Here is a 13,605-nt window from a genome sequence, read left to right on the forward strand (position 1 = left end):
AGTAGAAGGGAGACATCTGCTGGCTAAAGGCTGCAATTGACTAGGCATGTTGTTCATCACACACGGTGGATAACAGCCTCCTCTTGTGGCCAAATTACAACAATGCATTTTGATGGATCTTCTCAGTCGCTCTTTGTGTGTGTCGGTCGGAAAAGGAAGTGGAGCCTCGACCGCATATGAAAGACAATAAAAAGTGTAATCTCACATGTACCAAATATAAAAATCAATAGCATAGAGGCATTTATAAAAGGAGAAATATTTACCTGGATTGCCTGATCAGCGCAGGCGCGGTGGCCAAGTGGTAAGGCGTCGGTCTCGTAAACCGAAGATCGCGGGTTCGAACCCCGTCCGTGCCTTTTGAACATTATAGACATGTTTTAAACCAGTGATTCACACATTTTTTCACGTTAAGGACCCTTAAAATGCCACAAATTAGGCTAAAGACCTTCATATGCTAAGATTTTGTCCCAGTGTCCTCCATCTGATAAGATTTTTGCTTTCAGTGTTAGATGCTTTATTACAGAAAGTGTATGAAAATCATGATTAAAGTAGTTATACATTCTGTCATTGTGTAACTTATGGATGGAATTATGGTGGAAATAAATGATTCTTTTTTTTTAATGGGGACCCCTTTGCATCCCCCCAAAGGACCCCTGGGGGTCCATAGACTTTCTTGAGAATCACTGGTATACATAGTATGTGAGGAAGTATAGTAGGTACAGTACACTAAAGGTAGTCCAGTGATTCTGTGTTGATCAAAACAACACTGTTATTAAAATCATAGACACTGGAAAGGAAATGCTTCTTTTAAGAATATTGCATTTTTAGCCTGTTAGATTATTTACTTGTAGAATTTACTTTAATCATTTTAATGTAATTCATGATTAACTGCAGTCTAACTGAGGGTCACTGGGGGCCAAACTAATTGAGCATGGGCCTGCATTGTGATGATGCATATAACAAGCCAGTGCACTCATCTCACATAAAATACAACATACATTATGTCTCATTTAAAATAAATGGAAAAACAGACATGCAGCCTGAAATATAGAATGAGTGGACCTCAGTTGTGTTTAAAATTTGTTGTTGCACCTGCATTTATCTTCTAGGTGAATGTTTGCTTGTCTGACAGCTTGTGTTTGATTTTTTTAGACACTCAGCAAACACAGCTGAGCTTAGTCAAATGTCACTGTACCCAATATTGCATTAGGTCTCCTGTGCAAGTATGTTTTCACATCACATCATAGGGATGATTTCATCATAATCATGCACACTCAGCTGACACTGATGTAGTCGACTAGTGCAGTTTCCTGGGTAACGCTCCATGTTGCAGCATCAATGATTCATATCTAGTTCATGCTGCAGCATATCATCACGTTCCATCTGTTCAAGTGACCCTCTGCAAACTGAGGTGTGATTATAGGAAGGAAACAATTTGATATTGCTGCTGTGGCTTGCAAAAACCTTTAAACTAGTCCAACTGAGGAAATGCTGCATTTAACATATAAATCTGTACCTTCCTCAGTTTGAGGCAAAATTGCTGGTTCTAAAGTTTAATTGTCATAATGGTGAAAAAAAGGCGCTGTACTTTATGATACGATGACCAACTCTTTTACCAATGTAAACAAACCAAATGCATGGAAAGCACCTTTTACACTTCCTTAGTTGATAATTTCATATTGTGAATAAGATGTGTACGAATGTTTGAGAGAAACTTTTCATGTTTCCCACAATTATTTTTCATGTGAACACAAAAGAATAGCTCATAAACATGCAGTCAAGGCCATTGTGATTGACTGAGCTGCAGTGCCAGCAGCTTGTTTCCATGGTAACCTGAATGATTCTTTTTTTTAAGTGTCAATAATAATATAAAACATTGATCCAATAACCTAAACAAATATTAGGAGAAAATATGAGGACTTTATTATTGTTGTCTACACGAAATGATTTTCTGCTGCTGAGCTTAAAACATTTCCTGACATTGTTCTATTGACTTGTACCTGGTAAAAGAGAGGCCACTGGAGACCGGTTCAATTAGATTTTTAGTATAAAAGTATACTGAATGTATACCTTCATAAGTGCAATGACACAATCTCACCTTAGTGGAAATGAGTGTGTCACATGACATGACGTTTTCCTCCAACATCAGGAACGCAATTATCAGCACCCTTCTAAATAGTTTTCACTCTCACAGCTTGTATTCAGATCCCAGATATAGCAACAGTATAAGTGTCTCTGTTCTCTTTATGTTTTAGCAATCCTACCTCTACCCCACTTTTCCCTTGTATTTTATTAGTCCAGGTGGAGGCTGTGTGGTTCAATGTTTTCACATGCACCCTCATTGAAACGCTCTCACCCTTCCTTGAGCTGGTTATAGAGGGAGAATAAGAGCTGTCCTTCCAATTTTTAAACAACACACTGTAAGAAATGTGCAGTCCAGCAAAACAACATATACCTTGGAGGAAACTTGGAGGTAATTGGCCAGATGGGGTCACTACCGGCAAAAGATGCAATTCTTCACCTCAGTCTTCATCCTTAAAGAAGTATATTCATATATTTCTCATCCTTTCCTTAAACCCCTCAGTTTATTTTCTGGTTTCTGAAATCTGAAATCCTTTTCTTGAACAATTGATAAATTGCTTTATAATCACACACCTGTCTTAATCCTGATAGAAAATGCTCACATCATACTGTGTGCAAGACTTTTCTGTATCAGAATTTTGTACATTCATATGTAGAAGGATGATATTGTTGCTTTATTTGTTGTTCTTTACCTGAACTTTGTCAAATAATTAGTAGGTTTGTGATCATCACTTAGATTATACTGTACACACACATATAAATCTCTATTTATAATTACATTTATTCATTTGTACAATACTTTTCATCTCCATTCATTTCTCCTCTGCCACCTGCAAATAAAAAGCATCTTCAAACAAAACAAACAAAAAAATAAGAAGAAAAACAGGAGGAGGAGGATGACTAAAGAGTCTGCAACATACAGTATATTGGCAGCATGTCCAAGTCTGCTCTGGGCTCCATTCACATTGATTTTTGTGCTTGTGTAGGCAGTCGCATTCTGAATTCAAAGGAGTTATTTTCACACAATAAATGCAAAGGTTTGAAACCCTTCCAGATCATGTATGCTATTGTATTTTAGTCGTCATTCTATTTTATACAATCAAAAATACATCAGCAGAACAAATAATCTCTTTATACAGCATGTCCAACAAGGCATATGGATCAAATTCTAGTATTGAAGTCATACTTTGTTTTGCACGTGGTTGTTTATGTTTGTAGCTTTTTAATCCAAGACTTCATTGTATGCTATCTGGCTCTTAGCTGGGGAGACAAACAGTTGATTAAAGAATGCAATTAGTGTTGAACATGTTCTGTCAGCTCATCCGGCAGGGTTTAAAGAATGTGCTCATTCTTTGTGGCATCCACGCTGTCATGCATATGTAGGATAAGGGACCAGCATTTCAGCATTTCCTCAAACGCATGGTTTCTTCGAGTGTCATAATGTTCCAGAAATGTTAATATGAGGTCAGTTGAGCCATTTTTAACCAGACTTTATGTGTCACTTGCAGCCAAAATCAACTGATGCGGCTTCTTATAGCTGTAAAGTAACACTGGCTAAATTTTAGGGCAAAATCTCACAAGTGAAACTTTAATTATCTGCAACTTTAGAGCTCTGATGCAGTTCTCATGGCTCACAGGGCTCCTCAAAAACACAAAAAAAACAAAGTAAAGTGATCCTATTGATCCTCAGCAAGCAATGAGGGGGAAAAGCCAAGCATTCAGGCATACAGGTAGGAGCGCCACCAGGGATTTTCGGCCCCATGAAAAGATATCACACATACCACCACCACACACATTGGCCACATCAAACTTGCACAACTGCTGTGAGCACCTCTACCTGTGCAGGTTTGCAACACTATTGTAGTCCAATACTAACTGTACAATATTTACTGACATTGAGCTGTGAAAATATAGCACAGTGTATATTAATGCAACATTAGGCATACAGTGGAATTCACTAAATGGTGGAAGGCCGATATGTAACATTATCCCGTTTTACTGTGGACAAAACTTAGCTAACAGGTTAATTCCCATCACTCATGGACTAGACCCACCTTTTTATGGGTGGCATATTTTTTTTTCTTTGTTTTCGTTTTTAGAAGCATGATTGTGTTTTGCGAAGCTGTTGGGACATTGTGCTGGTGTTGCACTTCTCACATGTAATTCAATGCTAGCATGTGAACCACCTGAACCATTTAATGTAAATAGAGGGGAGTGTTTAGGCAATACAGAGGCTTTCAAAGGTTAATTTTTTTCCCCAGAAACATGAAAAATGAAGGCACAGACTATGTGATGATGGTATTTGGCAATAGCACATACGACAGGTGAGGGATCATCAACAAAGTCAAGAGCTGAAATCCTTGACATGCTACTTCAAGGCAGCATCAACAGAAGAGAGGAGAGTGCTGGCAGAGTATAGCTGTGAGGAGAAACCTCATCAACCTTCACAGGCAGCAGGGAGAAGAAAGGACCAGGATGCAGGTTCACCAGACAGCTGGCTGGCCAGAAATTAAATTGAAACATGATGCACTCAAAAAAAAAACTAACCCAGAAAAAAAACAACCCAGAAAGAGATGTCAGCCTCAGCACAACAGTCAAGCAACATTAATGACATTACAGAAAACAATGTCTTTACTTCAGAAATACAGACAGTTTTACACAGTGAGAAATGCAAAATGAATGAGGATCTTCTAACTGCTTTTCAGTTTCTGTTTTCATGAACTCAAACAGCTGCTGTGGTGACTCATACTGCAATTTTCTTTAAAAAAAAGTAACTGCTTTCAACTTGTATGTAGTATATAAAACAGAATATTTACATAGTTATAGCAAATTTAAAAATACTTTAAATCATATTATTAAATCATACATTGTAAAACATTAGAGCATGTAGAGCAAACATTAAAACATTAAAGCATGTAAAACATTAGAGCAACAGTCTAATGGTAGTACCATGAAATTGATTTCCTTTTCATTCATTAATTTTGGAAGAAAATATATCTGGATCCATCCACATAACTTTAGGTTAACTTTAGGTGGAAGGTGAAGGATACAATTGGGCAAGTGTTTGTGGCCCATGACCCAAATAGTTATTTCCAGTCCTGGAGTTTGGACGCTGAACCACAGCACCATCTACCATTTCAGTCCACACATGAGCTGTGCTCTCAGAAACTGTGTTTCCTCTGTGAACTAATGGACAAAGCTTAGGAGTGTAATAGCTCACCAGCAGTAACATCTGGCAGAGGGCTTTGTTTACTGTGATTACAGCCACAGTGTTGATGGTGTTTAATGGGTGTCTGTGGGTTTTGACTTGAACCAATTTAATCTGAAGGAGGTTCCCAAACCCAAAACCAACTGCGGTGGAACAAAATAGAATAATTTACAACCAGCAAAACCACTGTCAGAAAACTTTGTTTCTATTGAACTCAATGCAGAAATGATTATCTTTCCTTTTAAACATATTAAATGACATCAATGATGATCATTAAGAATAAACTTTGCCATTGTATAAGTGGAATCAATGCAATATTTAGTTGAATGTTGCACCACCTACAGGCAGATTTATACTTCACACATTCACACTGTTTTAATGACATTATTTATTTTTAGAGGTTTGCCCTGGCTCAAAGGTCACATTTGGTTTTGTTCTGAGAAGAAAAGAGAGAAGAAATACTTCACTGTGGACCAGCCAATGAGATTGAAGACTCGACAGATGCCCATATATCACTGAGATCACTTCATAGCTATTTATTGACTCTAAGTTAAACTGTAGACTTCATGGGAAAGTTCTTTTCAGCACTATAGTGTGATGCTATCAACGCTTTAAAAGGAAATGAACACTTAAGAGAATTCAGAAATAACATTGACAATGCTGCTGAATTATTTCATACATGGGTTTGGGGGGAAAGAAGTACAAATGCTGTGTCACAGCAGGTTTTAAATAGAAAAGCAGGAACACCTCAGTTTGCCTATTAGCGCACAGAGTTTCCAAATAGCTTTAAAAGAAAAAAACCCAATGAATGAAGTGTAGTGAAAAATATTTCCAGAGCGCAGGGAGGCAACTTCAGAGTTATAAGGCAAACACACCCTTTGCAAATAACAGTACTGTTGTAAGGACTGGCTATGTGATCTTTACCTTACTTATTAATATTTAATCTTGTGATTCATCTGAAGAATGCACAAGTTGCCCTTCTATTGTGTTAATGCAGGGCAGATATAATCACCATCACTACCTTCCAGGCAGACATAATTTAAGAAATTAAATGCTCATTTACGGTCAAGTTTTAACAGCAGTTTTTTTGTTTTGTTAAAACAACATTTGATATAAACAAACCTCATTATGTCCTATCATATTTGATAAAAAAAATCCTGATCATAACATAAATTAAACAGCTTTAAAAAAAACAAAGAACCCCACAAGATTTGGTTTCTCGACTATTTTACATTTCTGCCATTACCATTATTACTGTAACATGTATAAAAGGCACATATGACATGCACATGCATTTATTGTGTCAGTAAATATTACACATTGGATGATCGTGGCCACAGAGAAAATCTGGCCATAAGGCATATTTCTGGATGAAAGGTGCTTTTCTCAAACATTTGGCAGCGTCTCTGTCGCACTTGCACAGCAGCTTTTCACATTTGTCCTTCAAATCATCTGCAATGAAGAACATAAACGTCTTTTCTCAGTTATAAGCTGAAAAGAGGATTTTCGCTAAATATACATGCTTTTTACTTGTTTCCATCATTAGTAGTTGTTACAAAATATTGGTTGTTACTGCTACAGACAACTCCAGCTTTAATCATTTTCCCTCTGAATGGTTGATTTGGTGTGATTCTTCTAAGAATGAGATAAATCTGGCTACTGAAGTGAAAGACACAAATAAACAGTTATCGTAATTATTGTGAAGTCATTTTACATTGATTCATATAAAGAAAATCATAAACAACCCACTGTTGTCAGCGCTTAAGTGCTTTCATTAAGGATGTTGCTATTTATAAATGTAATTACTGTGTCTTAAAGGGGACTTAAAATACAATTAAATATAGTTTATAATCATCCAGTACTTTCCCTCTAATCAGCTGTCTGCGTGCTGTTTTCATAAGCACTGTAAGCATTTGTTGATTACACACAGCCTCATCTATGTGTCACATTTATGTTTACCCCTGAAGGTGTGTTATGTAGGTAAAACAATAATGATGATGATCTAAAAAAACAAACATATGTAGGTTAAAAAAGCAATACCACATTCAGCTTTCTTGTCATCACATGTCCACTTATACTGGTCTGTTTTGGTATAGCAACCAAGAAGTTCAGCTTCTCCGTAACAGCAGTCGTGCCTGTGGCAGCACCTACATACAGAGAATTAAGACGGTTAACAGCATCAAAGATGTGTTGATTTCAAGGCAGCAGCACTCACAACTTAGTTTAGACTAGACAGAGTTAAGAAGGCAATAGGTGGATAGTCACAGAGCTGTGGTTTCAGTTGCACCACAGCTATTTTAAAAGGCAGGGCAGGATCACCACACGATTCTGCGAAACAGATAGTTAGCAGTTAACTGGTTTTGAGGGGCTCGACATTTTGTGGAGAAGGAGGAAAAGAAGGAGTTGGCAATTAGGAGCTGGGTGTGGAATTTTTGGACCTCTTTTGAACTATTGTACCCATTGGACCATGTGAGTCTGCTGAATTTGGGCATCATTCTCTCCTTCCATCCCGTCGCACAGCATTTGTGGTTCAGTCTACTCATTCATCAACAGAATTGCTGTGTACACAAGGATGTAGGATGACTGAGAAGAACCGGAATCATGCGTGCAGACCACAGAGGGCTAAACACCTCCAGTGGATGCTGAATGATATCCTTTGCACCACATAATGTTTAGGTGGGTCCTATATAGAGTGTCAATGGCATTGGACATTTTTGTCTATATCTGTGATATTTTCAGAAAACAAAAAAATAAAAGCAGGTTTGACATTGAGTTGTATTTTTCTGTCAGATTCAAGAGGAGTATGATTAAAGCCCTGGTTGGTGCCTCACCAGTCTGCCCTGTCTCGGGGCCAGCCTTGACCACCCAGTCCGCAGTAGCATCCATACATCATGTAAGCCAAAGCAGATCTTCCGGTGCTGCATTTGATAGCTCCTGCCAGCTCCAGTAGTCCTCTTTTAGTCCGCTGGGACTTGCGTGTTACCTCAGAGGCCATGGCCACTGCAAGAGCAATAAACAATAAAAGAGGTGGAACAAACTCAATTCAGCTTTCTCACACTAATACACATTGTTTAGTACCCACTGACCACAGGTTTTGTCTCAGGATTTTTGATTTATAGGGGGTGGACACAGAAGGCATAATAGTCACAAAATTAAACATAAAACCCTTTAGAAAGACAATGACTATTGTTTCGTGTTATGTGGTAAAGTGTTCCTTTTCATCGCCAATCTGCATGCGTGAAATCCTTTTTCTAATTGGCTACAGGATCAAAGAAATCGAGAGAGGTACATGCACATTTTTAGGCTATTTCTACAGGAATGTCCATGTTTCTGCAGCCCCGGTGAGCCTCTGTGCAGTTGTGTATAGCACTTACAGGACTGACTTTACTCTTACTCGCATTTAAAATGAATACCAGATATATTCAGCCTGAAGTGCTGAACCAGGTTCAGACTTGAAATGATGGGAAAATATGAAGTTAGTCCCTGTACTGGTGCCAAAAGCCTGTTTTATTTCACAAATAAAAACAAGATTTAGAGATGTGTATGGCGATTTGTGAGTGATTTCCAAAAAACATACAATACCTCATTCTTTTGAAGCATGGCTTTAATTTTGGCAACTTTAAATTCACTCTGTGCTGTTTTTGTCCAATCAAGCATAGAGAGGCTGTGTCCCTCTCCTGACCCCTATAGACCAGTTTATCAGCTGCTTCCGTACCAACATGAAAACAATTTATACAGCCATTTGAATGTTTTTTCTGCAGTTATTAATGCAGGGCAGGACTATGTATTTAACAGCTTCTTTTTTGTTTGTATCCTCAGTATCAGTGAGACCAGACAAACAGGTTGTTACCAAGCCATCTGCATTTTTTCTCGCAGCATTTAAGGCTGTGATCCATACACACACATTCGAATATATTATGACATTTATGGACAGGAAGCATTTCAAAAGTCAGATTGATAAAGTTGAAGTTGGAAATATATGATATGCAAAATTAACATTTATTGATGTTGGGTTAAGAATTTGTGAAATTGTATTACATCTGTTAATTTTGGTTGGTATTCATTTATTCATTCACGCCTTACTTATTTCTGATTCTTGTTTTCATTTATGGATCAAGACACATACAATTGCCTCCAGTAAGGGAACTAATTTCTATCTGCACTATCCCATTATGTCAAGTCTGAACCTGGTTAAGGTGTTCAGGCATTCATGATGTGTTGTGTGTGGGTAAAGTCAATCAATCGTCAATCATCAGAGTCCTATTCACCAGTGTACAGAGTGTTCTGTGGGTTTCAGGTGTTGTACATACTAATTGGTTCATAATCGTTTGTGGATTGGAAAAATGTACCCACAAATTGTAATACATGTACATACAGCTTTTTTTGAACATTGCAGGTTATGAAACACGCATTTGTCACCAGTGTAGAGGTAATATATTTCCCTTCATAATGCTGTAGTTTGTTCTCACTTGCTCCCCTAGAATAACATTTTGACTAGATCACTGTGCAAATAAGTAGTTTCCCCTCAAGGTTGTAACCTGCAATGACTCCCGCTGTGTTCTTAGAATAACTGTTGGATTTGTTCACCAGATATAACTCCACTTCAAAGTGAATTATCAACTTACCAGATAAAAGGAAAAGTATCCGGTAAAATGCAGTCATGGCACGCAACAGGCAGCTGAACTCCACAGAAAGTGTTGTTTGCTTCAAGTCTGTGAGCGTATGAGTGGAGAGCTTTTTTTAGATGCTGTTTGAATAATCTCTTGAGCATCACCATTGGCCAAAGGCTAATCCAATGTTGGATGAACTGTGCTCCCCCTGGAGGAAACAACCTGGAGGTGTTTTGTGCTTCTTCACAGGTCTTTGGGATTAGTGTTTATGCATTTGTGTGTAACATTTCCAGGATGAAGGATGAAAAATTGTGTTTTCTAGTAAATATGAGACATTTTGGAGCTTTATAAAGATCAAATATACACTGCAACAAATGAAAAGACATGAGATAGAGTCAGTCTTTTAAGATTTGCTTCATTTATGTATTTACAACTTCTTACTTAAATCTAATCCTATAGACATTCTGTCTATAGGATTGAAGCATCAGATAAAGAACTAAGAAAAGGACTCTTTTACTGAACTGTACATAACAGGCACAAAGACTGAAAACTAATTAAACACTATAGAGACAAGTTATTGTAGATGATGATGGTTTTAATGCTGGATTAATGTTTAATACATCATAATCAAGCTTTCTGGGTGTCCTATATTCATTAAATTGGAACAAAAAAGATATGGAGAATGCATTAAATAGAAAAAACACATCTGTCTCACACTGTAAAACACAGTTCATCTACACAAATTTGAGCTGCAGAGCTAATTCATGTAATTTAGCTACTGTAATCAACACAATATACGGTTCCAGTTTCTCACAACAATTACAGACAGTCTTGATAATTATAGTAAATACACTCTAATAATATAGTTTTTCCTGAGATCTACTCATGACTCCCATCCCTCTTGTTCCCCTTGTGGATACACATGTCAGTGGGGTGAACAGAAAAGGCCGTCTCTCCATAAAATAAACACTCAAGACACACTGTAGCTATCATTATTGTCAGCATGATTTACTGAGCAGCACTCTGCTTGTCTAAGTTTAACAGCTGAGATGATTTAGTTGACAAATTGCAGACCTAATCTGACAATGGCATATATTGTTTCATATCTTTACTTTTCATCTTTTTATTATGTTTTGAGAGTGTGTATATTTCCAGCTGTCACACCGGACACCTTTTTCATTCATATTGTGGTAATGTCAGGGAATCTAAATCATAAAAGACATACTTTAGGTTTTGATAAGAGGGGGCACTTTCCTTTTTCTTTTTTTTTTGTGAGCAATTCCTCAGTGATGCCTCTGCTCAGTGTGTGATAAGCGCCTCCTCCTGGTAGTTATTATATCTGCCAAGAAGACTGTACTGCATGAGCAGACACATCCCTTGATCCCTGTGTATCTGATTGTTTTGAGCTCAACCTTCCCATTGCCACATACAATATAACCATCATATCGTGCTGAACACACCTGACTGAAAAATGTAACTGCAATGAAACAACATAAACAGTGAATATGTGCAATAAACTGATGTTATCAAAAAGCAAATCCCCAGACATTTTAAGTTGTTTGATACTGGTTTTCTCAACATTAGTGTTCTGTAAAGCAGCAGGTGAGATAAGGCATGAAGGGTAGACTGCTTCAGAAAAGATTCAAGAAGAAGTTTTCAGATTAAATGAAAGAAACTCAAACTAGAAAACAGGCCTAAAGAAAGTCTAATATGCGTGAAGATTATGTCAAGATCAAGATCAAACGCCTCCTTCCTGATTTTGATTAAAGAAAAGAAGCGCGCATGCTGGAAAAGAAATCTCTTAAGACAAACACACTTTACAAAACACTAAACTGATGCTGTGCTGCTGACGTTCAAACCACTGACAGTACTCTGAAAACTGTTTTGGCATAATAGATTTGACATTTCACACTTAACATAAAAATCAAAGAAACCTTTTTTGTGGTGCCAGAGGATAATTAGCGCTGTGTTAGAGATGTTTGAACTGTTTGTCATCAGTCCAGCTGAGAGTGTATGGATGAACTCTCCCTGAATGAGAATCAAACAGTTGCTCCGACCTAATTTTGAAAAAGAAAAAGAAATCAGAAGATGATGAAAAGTAAGATGAAGCTTAGCAGTTGGCTGTCTGCCTCCTCAAACAGATCTGTATCTTTTTTATATCTTATCGGGCTTGTTATGGTGAATTTTATACAAGCGAATGCACACCTGATTTATGCATGATAAAATGAATGTGAACAGAAGAAATTACAGATTAAGAAATAAGAGAAAAGGAAAATCGGTTAGACTTGCTAAAGAAATAAGAGAGGGTTTGTCATTCTGATACTAACATTACCTCTGTAATAGTACTGATAGTAACCTGTTAAGTTAAAATAGTTTTTAGGCTTCATGAATGTGCAAATAAAAATTAACTATCCTCATTTAACATACAATTTGATATGTCTTCTTCCTTATGAACACATAATAACCGCATTTATCAGTGTTTAAGGTGTTTCTAAATAGGTGTGTAAGGATTAATATGAACCCATGGAGCCTGATTCATTTGTATTTCCAGTTACTCCTATCAAAAACATTTTAAATTGTGCTATAATCTAAAACAGTATGGAAAAAAATATCTCATTAACATCTAATTAAATTATTCTATGTGGGAACCATCTGGAGCTCACTTAAGGACCCTTGGCTTTCACTACAACCTCTACTTTGTGAATTAAACTTTCACATTTAGTGGAGGAACAGCTCTGACTGAGAGGTTTGGTGTTTTTATCAATTCAAAGAAGAAACAAATTCCCTTTCCAGATGAAAGATTTAAACAGAGGAGAGCTGAGGGTGAGGGGGATTTTCATGCCTCAGGCTTAATAGTCTGAACTGTTTGTGCTTTACAGATTTGGTTGAAGAGAAGTAAACAGGGTGTCTTTGAATCTAGTATAGTATGTATATATTATATTCATACTAGAACATATATATATTTTAAAAAATGCCTGAAGGACAGACAAGGTGGGAAATCCTTGGTATGGATGATGAAGGTTTCCATATAAATTAATGTAAATAATCTAATGTACACAGAGGAGGGAAAATCAGTCATCATTATATAATATTATGATCAATCATTAAAATCTCATATTGATTAGAGCTGCACATGCATCCAGCTGAATGTAAAAAAGCACATATACGCAGGTACAGTACTTGACTACTAATCATATGTTTTGTGTTTACATCCAAAACATATGATTAGTTTATAAAATATGGTGAACTGTTATAGATTAAACAAACCAACAGTATGTATCTAGTATGTGTCTTCTTCCATCGGCTACAACATGAAAATGCTGCTTACACCGTAATGCATCAGAAATAATAAACTGATGAACTGATAATGACAGAAACTGATAATGCTGCCTAAGTTATCACATTTGTGCTGCATAATGAACACTTTGATATGTTTGGTTATGCTTTTAGTTTAGCTGATAATACTTACAAGCTATATTTAGAATATTTTAATGATTATTTTTTCATTGTGCAATGCTTAATTGCAAAGCATCTGAATACTTCCTCCACCGCTGGCTGTCAGTCAGCTTGTACCCACACGGATTTGATTCCCATACTATAATATTAGGAACACCATTAATAGAACCGATGGGCTTAATGGGTACACTTACCCCAACAGCTGAAAACGTTTGTTTGAAAATTATAAAAGTAATCATCACTTTGACT

General features: G+C 36.9%; 1 protein-coding gene and 1 non-coding gene across 2 annotated transcripts; one reads left to right on the forward strand and one right to left on the reverse strand.

Annotated features, from left to right (window-relative positions):
* The first annotated feature begins 284 nt into the window (after positions 1 to 284).
* On the forward strand, positions 285 to 356 carry trnat-cgu (transfer RNA threonine (anticodon CGU)). Its single transcript has one exon. It is a non-coding gene; the product is annotated as a tRNA-Thr (tRNA).
* Positions 357 to 6,593: 6,237 nt separating this feature from the next.
* Positions 6,594 to 9,952, reverse strand: pla2g10 (phospholipase A2 group X). Its single transcript, XM_053339284.1, has 4 exons — positions 9,916 to 9,952; positions 8,122 to 8,290; positions 7,331 to 7,437; positions 6,594 to 6,742 (listed from the first exon to the last, which is right to left on the reverse strand). The coding sequence occupies exons 1-4, from the start codon at positions 9,950 to 9,952 to the stop codon at positions 6,594 to 6,596; spliced, it is 462 nt and encodes a 153-aa protein (XP_053195259.1).
* Between the last annotated feature and the right edge of the window lie 3,653 nt (positions 9,953 to 13,605).

This window comes from Scomber japonicus, chromosome 18 (genome assembly GCF_027409825.1).
Source record: "Scomber japonicus isolate fScoJap1 chromosome 18, fScoJap1.pri, whole genome shotgun sequence".
NCBI classification, from domain to species: Eukaryota; Metazoa; Chordata; class Actinopteri; order Scombriformes; family Scombridae; genus Scomber; species Scomber japonicus.

Coding starts and splice junctions, on each gene's coding strand:
- pla2g10 (XM_053339284.1), bottom strand. CDS start 9,952: ATGACTGCATTTTACCGGATACTTTTCCTTTTATCTG. Junction 8,291..9,915: donor GATACTTTTCCTTTTATCTG/GTAAGTTGATAA, acceptor TTGCTCTTGCAG/TGGCCATGGCCTCTGAGGTA. Junction 6,743..7,330: donor TGACAAGAAAGCTGAATGTG/GTATTGCTTTTT, acceptor TCTTCATTGCAG/ATGATTTGAAGGACAAATGT.